Source organism: Thunnus albacares, chromosome 9 (assembly GCF_914725855.1).
Source record: "Thunnus albacares chromosome 9, fThuAlb1.1, whole genome shotgun sequence".
In the NCBI taxonomy this organism is placed as follows: Eukaryota; Metazoa; Chordata; class Actinopteri; order Scombriformes; family Scombridae; genus Thunnus; species Thunnus albacares.
Window position 1 is genome coordinate 28,440,276 of NC_058114.1, and position 12,332 is coordinate 28,452,607.

The 12,332-nt window shown below is 38.4% G+C and overlaps 1 protein-coding gene across 1 annotated transcript in view; it reads right to left on the reverse strand.

Annotated features, from left to right (window-relative positions):
• The window catches only part of LOC122989134 (LIM domain containing preferred translocation partner in lipoma), a 136,264-nt gene that overhangs the window by 61,172 nt on the left and 62,760 nt on the right, over positions 1-12,332 (reverse strand). The window contains exons 4-5 of the mRNA XM_044361816.1: positions 11,600-11,700; positions 8,152-8,274 (exon numbers count right to left, since the gene is read on the reverse strand). Coding sequence (XP_044217751.1) covers positions 8,152-8,274; positions 11,600-11,700 — 224 coding nt within the window. The remainder of the gene's footprint in view (positions 1-8,151; positions 8,275-11,599; positions 11,701-12,332) is intronic.

A 12,332-nucleotide genomic window follows, 5' to 3' on the forward strand; every position in this document is an offset into this window, starting at 1 on the left:
TTACTTTTAACATAAACAAATGAAGAGTAATGTCCTCTCCTTGTCCTAAATTGATACTACTTCCTTGTTTTATGAATGAAGTGGTGACTGTTTGACCAATCAGTGACAGCCATCCCTGCGAACCCCGGCCCCAAAGTTCCTGTACTTTTCGAAAGTAAACCTCCCACCCCCCCGAATCTGATGAGCTGAGAGTAAAAGTGAACCAGGTAAAGGGAGGGAGAGGTGGCTGAAAGAGCTAGCAATTGAATGAGAGAGAGAGAGGCTGTGATGATGAGACAAAGCGAGTAAATAAGAAACATAACACTTTATATTTCCTAATAGTTTCATGGCTAAGCAGAAATAAATAACCATCAAACTCTCAGCAGATTTTCTGCTTTGAAGACTACTTTTCAATCTCTGCAAGTTTCCTTTTTATCCATTTATAACGCTCTAATTTCCGTAATCTTCATGGTTCTTCAGATGCGGTTCAGATGAGTTCAGATGAGTTTAGTTGCTTCAGTTCCATAGTTCTGGGAACTGTTTGGTCAAAAAGGGCAAATTGACACAGTAAAACAGGATCCAACCTGACCTGATCAGACTGAATACAATTTGGACCTGGCCCGAAGCAAATCTGAGGAAGGGTTACGGATACTAGCAACAGAGGAAAGACCTCCAGTCCCATTAGACTGTATTCAAGTTATATCACAATCCCAAACACATGTATGACTCCACATTTAAATAATGTACACATGAACTCTTACGTCCATGTCAAAGAGTCACAACCTCTTTCCTTAGAGGCACCAAAGAACTCAACAACCCTGCTCATGTCATCTTTCTAGACAGCACTAACAATTGCTCACTTCAGTTTCCTACATGGACACAAACAAAGAGTCAGCTTCAGTGCACTCCGCTGACTGTTAATTGAGGTGGAACCATGATTGTAAGTGAGTCACATGTCTTTGGTCCCAGAAGTTCTGGCACTGCCAGAGGGAAGCCTAGTGACAGTTGAGTAGCTCTCCCCCCTTGAATCCATCTGTAAAGATGTTACCTCAGTTAAAGTCCTCCATCCCTACACACACACACACACACACACACACACACACACACACTCCTCGATACAGTGCAAAGCAACTGGGAAAGTTTAACATGATGGTAAGTGTACGTCATTTAGGGAGTTGAGGCTTTCAATATTTTATTTATTACACTGCACATTACCGTTTCACAGAGTGTGGGAGAAACAGACAGGAAGAGCTTTTTAATTTCAGCTTAAATCTTACCACACCAGATTGAATCAGATCAGAACAAAGTGAAGCTTTAATGGAGGAAGTGCATTAGAGTTTAATTGGGACAAAAATGTCACTGCTTGATGTGGACAAAATATTATTTACATGGTTACTTAATTGGTTATATAGTCTATATCTAGTACAGTACTGTACATCATCACTTTTCTCCTCAACAAATTAACTGCATGGTAATAATTTATTGTCCGTTTTAGTTCATGATAAAATATAATCATGATATCATGATAAAATACAGAAACTAAATAATGTTTGTGTTTTTACATTTTGAGCATGGGGTGTTACCTCATAACTGCATTGAATGTGTCGTTTTTCAGAAAGTCTTTTAAATCAGGTACTGTGTGATTAATTTACAACAGAAGTCACATTTTCCTGAAAAATATGACACTGTTTACTCTTTCGTTTGCATTCTTTCTGTGTTTTTTCATGTGCAAATTAGCAGAATATAATTGCTCATTTTCAGCCACCTGCTACAAGCAGTTGGCCAAAACTATCAATCTTTGTCAAGGGAAGTGAATACAAATAGATATTGGACATTATATGATACTCATGCTTACAATGTGCTCCTGGTAACACCTTAAAGATCTCCTCCAGACATGTTTTAGGATGTATATAAAATACATCTTGATATTAAAATTCTTTTGACAACAGAAACTGGATGTTGTAGATTTTCAGCAGGAAAGACGAGGATGTGAGTAATGTTTGATTACTAGAAAAGCACCAGAGGTCAGTGGGAATTAGAGGTCATGGCAGTCAACGCTTCTGTAGCCCCCACCAAAGCAGCGGCGCTGCTCTGGTGCTTGATGAGCGCACTATTTTGACACTCATCTGGGCCTCCTTGTTACCTCCCCCACAACAGATCTGATGTGCTTAGACAAGCCTACACTGCATATTAGTGGGGCTGGTTGGGCTCAGATTGCAGTGCAGCACACTTGAAGGATTTAGCATGAGCACGCTCTGTTGTGTTTCCTCCAATCACCAAGTCAGACTTAGAATCGAGGACAAAAAGAGTTATTGAATATTACAACAGGATGTCAAACAACGTGTGTTGGAGGGCTGAGAATATGAGGGTCCACATCAATCAAACACTAAGCCCAGTGATTTTACAGATTAGTTCCTCCTCTGTGGTTAAGTGTGGTAATAAGTAAAGCCAGTCGTTGTAGAGTTACTTTAGTCAAAGTGCTTGTCGGGACCATCCAGCAGTGCCTGAAATCCCCTCCCCTTACTCTTTTCCAGCGTTGGAATTGGGGACACTGCATCCAACAATTCTTGTAACTCAGTAAGACAGCAACTGTGAGAAAGTAAGCAAGCTTTCTTTTTTCATCCTTCACACAACTACTTCAGTTATTTTCGACCAGAAACAAGTGCATGACCTTGAATGTCTCTGAGAAGAAACCGATCAAAATTGTGCGACACTATCCCCATTTGAACAATTCATCATGTCCCGCCGCTCTTTATGACTCCAGAGTTTTAGTCCCATGTTGTGTGGCCATTTGGAACAGCTACCGTATCAATTTTGTCTTTAGACACTTTGTATGAACTTTCAAATTTACCCCGGCCTTTAACATACTATCCTATATGACTGGGAACCTCTGTCTTCAAACTTAAAGAGGAAGTTTAAATTGTACTTTTTAATAACTGACTGGTTGTGATTGAGTTTTTTTCATGTTCAACATGTGCCTGCCATGAGCATGTGAACGTCTGTGCTGACATCAGCACGCTTTCCAAACTGAAAGAATAATCTGGCCTTTATTTCCGCATGTTGCTTGACACACACAAACACACTTTCCAACAACTGAGCTCAAAAAAGAAATGAATCGGTGTCCTTTTCCACACATTAACACTCAGTGACACATGTCTCAATAGCTCAGCAATTATCACAACAATACAGTTCCAACAGTCCATCTGATACTTCTTTAGTATCACTCACACACTTCCTTATTTACTAACTGGCTGCTGGTTTTCTGTTGTGTTCATGTCAATCACACAAACAGCATGTGTGCAAGTATAGCCAATTATGTTACATGAAGTGCTGAGAATATAAAGCTTGAAATTGAAATGAAATGTCTGCAAAATAACTTCCAGATTTGAATAAATAAATGGAACTGAATTATCTTTTAAGCAACAAAATCATCCGTCTTTGAAAAACATTAATGTCAAAATAACATTCATGACATTCTGTGCAATAATATTCAAACATTTCTGATTCAAATCTGGTAACACAAGAAATAATGGAAACCTCTAACGGAATAAAGAGCAGAACATTATTATCAGGTTTGGCTTAATTTTTGCTGTCGCAGGATAAAACAAACAAACTGTAACACAAACTTAGTTAACTGTGTCAAATAACAAATGGCATCTAAGATGCAACTGGAGAGAGAACAAATGGGAATTATATAATGATCACATTTCATTACCCACTGTTATGCCACAGAGAATACCAACTAAAGCAAACAAAATTGTTTTGATGTCTGTGAAGCATCAGTGCCGGCTGAATGTTTGCAGGAATGCTACTTAGAGTTTTATGAATGAGCAGCAACGTCCACTTCAATTTCATCTGGGAGGCGAGCACACATAAGGTCCCTTTGCTGATTCCAAATTTAACGTAGGGAGGAAGATTCCTCTCCCAGAAGCTTGAAAGGGAGAGCACAGGGTGGCCTATTGATTCTGGAGAGCTGGCTCTGTAATTGCTTGTGCACAGAAAGCTGTAAATCAAGACCGCTCGTTACTCTTTGCTTATACAAGCGGAAGATTACTGTGCAGCAGTTGTGCCAATGTTGGAGTATGAAACCTGGCCCATTACACAGACCAGTGATATGTTGTAGAATAATGCATTGAAAGAACCAGAGCACGGACTGACAGGAGCAGCTGGGTAGGGGAAAAGGTCAACCTGAGTTAATCAGCTAGAATCAGCATCAGCTGAGGAGAGAGTAACAGCTTGTGTGTATATGTGTGTGCACGCATATGCTCATCATACTGAAAAATAAACAATCAAATAGAAAGCTAAATCTTTTATATGTGCAAAAAGCTTGCAGGGATAAGGCACAACAACAGCAAAAAGGCATCATGATAGCACAGAGATGCACATGATCCTTTCTTAGATTGAAAAAAACAGGGTTAAATCAACAAAATGTCTGATACATAACATTTCATGATTAAAACATGTCCTTGTATGTATGTGTACTCTGCTAAGACACAGGTGGTGCGGCTTCTCACCCATAACTCCAAAAGCTTGCAGTAGGTTATGATAAAAATAAACTTGCAGTGACTTTGACCCTGACAGGTAAAACCACCAGGACAGCCATACATTAGTTAGTATGACTGTTCACCTGCTCATTGGCAAGCTGGGCTCTCACAGAGCTTCTACAGGTATACATTAATTTTTCAAGCCATGTTGACAAAAGCTTTCAGACTCCTGCTCTTGTACTGCACATGTTTTCTCCCAACAAAGGTAAGCACTTATACTATATTTTATTTAGGAAAAAATGCCCTGCATATCAGCAGCGATATCTCCGCATCCTAAAAAAAGGTCCCCGTCCTCACATGCCGTGTGTAAGTGTGGGCTTCTGTGCATTTTCAGCAAATATACTTGTTTGTGTGTGTTTACATGAAAAACAGATTGAATAAAAGAAAACAGAAAACAGATGCTTTCATACTGTGGTGATTTTTTTTTGTTGTTCATTTGCTCTGGAATGCAAACAGTTCTTCATAGAGTGAAAATTCATGATCTTGTAACAGTGACAGTTAGCAGTATGTTAAATATATATATTATATATACTGTACAGCTACACACACAACACACAAGAATCACTAAATTGTGGCATTTTTTGGTTTTCTCCACTGTTAAAGGAATAGTTTGACGTTTTGGCCGAGAGTTCCATGAGAAGATTGATGCCTTTCTCATGTCTGTACAGTAAATATGAAGCTACAGCCAGAAGCTGGTTAGCTTGGTTTAGCATAAAGACTGGAGACAGGAGGAAACAGCTCGCCTGGCTCTGTCCAAAGGTAACAAAATCCACTTATCCACTAATCCACTTATTAGCTCACTCATTAACACATTATACTTTGTTTGTTTATTCCAAACGAAAATCAAAGTGTAAAATCATCAAGTGTGAAAACATTTTTTGGACGGTTCGGACTTTTGGACCAATTACATGAAGTTCCGACAGGCTATCATTAGAACCGGAAAAAGGAAAAAGGAGCTGCAGTAGCACATGGGGAGAGAAGGAGACCAAGTTTTTAACTGAAAGATGGTCTGACGACGTTATAAAAACTCAACTGGAAAAAATTTTACAGGTATTTTTGGAGTGGATGAGAGAATGAGAGGATATGAGAGGATGGGAGAGCAATGCCACCTGAAGATAAAAAACTGTAGTGTATATAGTATAATAATATAATATAATGGCAATGAAATGAATCTGTTCAGTCATTTTTCTCAATTAATTCAAACGGTGACAGAAAGCTACCCGACGAATTGAAACATACCGACGTCAGACTCACAACCATCAATGTCAAGTCTACACACAGCCCACATATGTAATGACAAGAGAACGTAGGTATGTCATGTAAAGTTCTTTAGAGCGATCCATAATTGCAATGTGAAACCAAAACTAACCGGATCAAAAGTATACAATGTAAGAAAACATGAACCTTGGGTCAGACCTTGGTTTGGACTTTCAGATGTGAGAAGGCCCTCTAACTAATCCTGCCGGGTCAAAGCAACAAAGCTCAGAACATTACCTCAAACTTCTCTACTGATGGAAAACAGATACAAACACAGACACCTGTGGGCCTCCAGTCTGTGCTGACTCCTGGTCAACTCTATATTACAACGTCTGTATTGTACAACAGACTGTTTGATGTCTATTTGATTGCCCATGAAGACATTTAACCATATTTTAGGAGCACATAATGTCATGTTATTACAGCATCACATTTGACATCAGCGCCCATGAACACATTCACTTACCACAACACTAAGCATACTAGAAATCATCAAGTCGTATTTTACTTGTTGTCTTTAATGTCTATCATTACAGAACCACATAGTTCACTTCCTTTCACTCTGTATCCACTATGTTTTCCCTGTGTGGTGCAATAATTTTCACTCTGTGTGTACTGCACCCATTTTATTTGACTCCCTCTAACTGGTGAAGCCAGAAGTCACTAAACCAAAGGACATAGGCACTTGCAACCAATAGTTTTGTCTTTGTCCCACTGCACACTTTACCCAAAATACCATGTTTCTCAGACTGCTTGCCAACGCTACTTTGTTGGTCTTTCAAAATCACAGCCATAGCATTTTTATATGTGCATTCTAGTCTAACAAAAACATGAGTATGTGTAGAGATGTGCTATGTAAGTAGTTCAAACATTATCCTTTTCCCCCCTTCCACATAAAAATGAACATCTGACATGCATTGACATAATAGGTCAGTGGATGTAAATAGTGTATGTACATCTTATACAAGGGCACAGGCCTTCATCTGTAGCTAAATGAATAGCCCTGTCAATAATTTATCATCTTAACCCTGTTTTCAGGCTTATGTATTCATCCTTTAATAAATAAATAAAACAGACAGCATGCAGACATGTAACTACATTGTAGATAAGCCACAGAATAAACACTAGAATACCTTTAAGAATTTTTCAACTTAAATTTCATACATTTGTGTAGCCACATCTCCATTGTGTCTGTAGCCTTTACAGAGAATGCCCTTTCAGGTATTACATTATTGCTAGAATATCTCACTAGAGATATGATCTGCATGGTGTTAAAAGCCCCTGTGAGCCTTCCAACTCAAAACACAATTGGTTAGGTTTTTTTATCCGCCTGTCCTACATTTATTGTGTGTCAAACAATTTAGTGAACTGCCCAAGGCTTTGACTTTTTGAAGTTGCTCTTAATATCGTTTAATATCAACTAATGATATAGGTCAAGACTCATTTTGTCATTAATGCAAAACAGTTTTAAAAGATGCAACATAGCGGCCTGTTTCCTGCAGAAACATAATTTGCTAAACTAAACTGTCTGAAATAATTTAACCATCCTTGATATTATTGGAGTTTTTGCTCTCTACCACACAGTACCCGTGCACCACTGTAAAAAATACTCCGTTACTAGTAAAAGTCCTGCAATTTAAATCCTACTTCAGTAAATTAGGAAGCACTAGTTAGCATTCGTTAGGAAGCATAAAGTTAAAATGAAATCTATGACTGTTGATAGTGAGGCATCAATGTGTTGTAGCAGGTTGAGGTGGAGCGAGTTTGAACTACTTGTCCAGTGGTTCCAAACTCTAAATCTGAGGGGTCTTGAGATGGTTCATGGGGGCGGAGAGAAGAAAAAAACAAGTTTTTCTACATTTATTTGTATTTATTTATTCATTATAACTTTTCTCTAATCACTCCTTTCATTTTGTAAAATATTCTATAATTTGACTTCAACATTATTATGCGGAAGTTATTTAAAAGAAACGGAACTGAAACAACAACTGCTTACCACTCATAGACATCTGAATTATGATAAGGGGCCTTGTGTAAATACTGTTTTTTTGGAAGGTGTCACAAGACAAAAATGTTGAGGAGCAGCTGGTTTATTCTTTAATGTGTATATTTAATAAGATCACCGTGTTTCTTTGTGTAAAATCTTAATCTGAAAAGAACAGTATAAGGTCTGAACTGTAAAAAATACAATATTTCATTTTGAAATGTAGTAGAAAAAAAGTATGAAGTAGCAAAAAATGTAAATACTCAAGTAAAGTACTTCAAAATTGTACCTAAAATGATGCTTGAGTAAATATTCTTAGTTACTTTCCACCACTCAGTGTCAGTGTATATTTGTGTACACAGGTGTAAAGTTGTGTTGGTATCGTACTTGTGTGCTCCGTGGCTTGTAGGGTGAGCTGCTCTCCAGGTCTGCCAGGATGCTGGTGAGGGAGTCGATCTCAGCATCCAAACTGGAGCGTCTCTCCTCCAGGGTCTTCTCTGGTCCTTTCATCTGTGAACAAACATCACATATGCAGAACAGACAGTCAACCAAAAACAGGCTGTAATGACATCTAGTTAAGTTATTTCCACTAGCTGCAAAAGTTACAGACAGATATTCATCCACCACAGTGACGAGTAATTCTGTCTTTGTGCTCCCCTCAGACATTCTCCTGCTTTTTTTTTTTTTTCCACACTCCTTACACACACTTGGATTACAGTTTCTAAGTTTATGTTTCACCTTGACCTTCGACAATCCTTTTAAAAGCCACACATCAATAACAGAGACTTCTCTGTGAGAGAAATGCTGTGAGAAATAAGAAGCAATGTATTGTCTGAAGACAACTTTCATAACGCAGTGCACTATTCACCTCCTGCTTTCTTTTCAGCGCACTTGGATTTACAGTATCTTAGTCTTCATGCATTATTCATCACAATCTCACCCAGCAGTATTTCAAACAAAAAGGTCAATTCTTTAAAAATTAAAGTCAGATATTTTCAATGCCTATTTTAAGCACAACAAGATGATAAGAATTGCTCAGATTTTTATTTAACTAGTTTATTATCAGAGGAAGCTTTAAAAGCATCAGTAACAGGATCACTCCAGCAGTCTGAGACCTCACTGATTTATTTATCTTCATTTCTTTTCTTTCACCTCAGAGAAGCCAAATACATCAACACATGAAGAAGGCACAAAATATCTCAGCAAAAAATAAAACAAATCTGGAAAGGAGTTAAAATGATATGACCATTAGTGACACTAGGTTTTCTACAAAATTCCCGGGAATTTCTCCATGGAATGACAGATATATTTTTAGTCTTCTGAACTATGCTGCAACTGCAAGAAGACTTCTTGCAATTGCCTGCGGGGGCTTTTGAGTTGGCTGGATCAGTGACTGCTTCTTATTCTAATGTTATGTGTTTGGATTACCTGTCACAATCTATTACAGGCAGGGCTTGCCTCCATTTAGAGCATAGCTGCTGCTTTAAAACATCTAAGGCAATCATGAGCGGGGGTAAACAAAGCAAAACACTAATGGCTTGTCTCAAATCAACAAAAGAAAAACAGGCTAACTTGTTTAACAGTGATAACGAGGAGGATGAAAAGAAACATCGCAGGAATGAACTGCATATCTTTGTGATGTGCTGGAGCTCGCGGTGTAGGGCTTCATAATGTGAACAACAGCCATGATGAGAGCTAGCTGCTTTTGTTTTTATTTCTCCTGATAAAGGTTTCGGCATTCACATGTCATGATCTAGACATCTCTCTCTCTGTCAAGGTGATGAAGACAAGAGAATTTTCAACCTTCCTCTGAGAAAATACCGTTTATTAATCATTGATTTATTCATTCGGTATATGTAATTTCTCTACTGAGGCACAGAGAGCCAGATATAAAGACATTTTGTTTGATATCTGTCCATTTGTCTGGACGGCACTTACAGTGGGGGGAGTTCTGCTCTGGCTGCAGGACACGTAATTAAGATACCAGTGGTATATTAAGAAATTAAGCTGCATGGCCAGGGTGCTTATACAGCCAATATGATAGCAGAGCAAAAAGTTAAAAATGAAAACAGTGCAGCACTTTTAAAACTAATTAGGCTTTCAATTCTTTATGTAATTCCAGGCTTCAAATCTAATTCATTTCTACTGTCTAGATTGTTAAGAAGAACAGAAATGATGACAGAAGTGGTAAATGAGAAGGAGAAGTGCTGGTTATAATTATTATATAATACATGCAATGTCAATTAATCAATTAGTCCATCAACTGAAAATTACTTGATAATTGATTAAGCTTTTAAGTCACTCATTTTAAAAAAGTGCCAAAATCAAAGAGTGCCAACGTCAATTTGTTTCAGCCCAGGAATACAGAGACACTGGAACTTGCCTTTCACATTAAAAGGTCATTAGGTGCACCTTCACCTGTTTTGTTTTCCTGTTACTGCTTTGCACACTCAGATAAGGGCTCTTTTTACACTGCTTATCTCCACAGAGGCGTGGACATCACTATAAAAGCTAGTTTCATTCACAGAAGATACAGTTCATTAAAACATGCACAAAGGTCCAACACATGCACTGCTGCACTGAAATCTTTGAGTTGCAAAATTAAGCAGGAAGTTAAAATAGTCACTAACACACAACTATCAGCACTGAGACTGACTTATTTGAAACGGATGAAGGGCCAGATGTGACTAATCCACGTTGGATTCAGGTTTTTTAGTCAGATGTTTTCAAACTGTAACAGCACAATTTTATAAAACTTTCTAATTAAACATTTCAGTTCAACTTTGCACAATGAGAATGTTGGTGCATTAGTGTCTCCAAATAGAGTTAAGGAAGGATATGTAGTTATAACTCCATGTTACCTAACACACAGAAGAATGATCCCACACAGGTATATACTGTAGATTTTAAATAACATGTAAATTCACAAAATGAACTATGGAAGAAATTATTTGAATCGAAGTTTGGAGAGCCAGTGATGATAATAACTCAGAAAAGATAACGTTTTTTTTATTTCTAACTGCTCATCTGTCCTCTCTCTGTGCTCAGCCAGTTGATTGGCTCTGTTGATTGGCTTAGCTGAACATTCCCTTGGTTAAACAAAACCATGAAAATGAGAAATGTGACTACTGTCACTGCACCTTCCAAAACTATGAGAGTAGTTTACATAAAGGTCTTGACACACCATGAATGGACATATACTGCTAATTCCAGGGGTGCAGTCTAATACTGTTTATGTATACAGATAGTGTGGGAAGAGTGGTGAATTTACACGCGTTGCATAACTTATTTAAATTATGTAACGTTCTGTCTCCAAACTTACAAAGGGAGTATTCATTTAGGATAGAAAACTGGTCAGATCAAATGAGGGGCTTGAAGAGGGAGATATTTTTTCTTCCTGCTTACACTGAACAAAGGAATGTGAAGCACTTGCAGGATTTCACAGCAGAGGTCAAGTGCTGAGAGTGTCAGTCGGATCTCAGAAGCCAGATATCCCGAGAGAGCCAAATGCCTGTGGGTATTATGACCAGCTAAACAGAGAAAAGTGACCAGGCTCCACCAATAGGTGTCAGCCTTCTATCCTTCCTGCATTAGAGCTCTCAGAAATGAAGAAAGTATGTTTGTGTGTGGGTCCTTGAGTTCGGGTGGCTGGCTCCAGGCAGCATCTGGAGCTGGAAGTCTCTGCAGTTGGCTGCGACTCAAAATGGACAGACAGTTTTGCTGGACTTGGTACATGAACTCAGTGTAGTGCTTAGGACTGTCTTTGCTTTCTCTGCTGACTCTTAGAGTGTTACTGACAACTACGCAAACGTGACACAACAACAGTTTCTCTCACCTGATAATCATATGAGTTCATGGGAGGAGGAGGGTAGGAACCAGGGGATGATGGGAAACCGGTTGACTCTTCCGCAGGTGGTGGAGGGGGAGGGTAGTCAGCTGGGACGGAGACATGAAACAAAAACATATATTAAACACTTCCCCTTTTTTTCCTACAGTCAAACGGTCAAAAGTCTGGAAGAACAGACACTACACGAGTGAATTAACACACAAAAATGAACAAATATAGCTCTATTTTCATTATTTTATTTACATCTTAATAACTAGTGCAGAGTGTGAAAAAACAACAAGTAATGACATGGAGAAAATGCAAAACAAAGAATAAAAAAGCCCCAAATGAAACAGGGGTAAAAAGCAGAGGATAAAGTAAATCATATAAACTCCTTCAGTTATGTTAAACTTAAATATCTAAAGTGGTTGAAACTCCAGTCACACTAGCAATATGAAAGAACAGCTTTATTGTGAGACAAATGTGTTTTAGCTTGGGGACTTCATCAAGTTCATTTACTTGTTCTTTCTACAACATGTGTTGCTGGAGTTGTGACTGCTGGAGTTCTTCAGACTATTTTCCTTCTCTATGCACTGTGAAAGTAGGCAAAGTCGTGTCATAAATCCTTGCACTGCTTTCAAACATCAGTATCTAGAGAGCGAATGGTTCACATGATGCTTTGCATGGTCAAGGTTAAAAGTAGATTACACAGTGAAGTTAGTGTGCATGAATATATGAATGG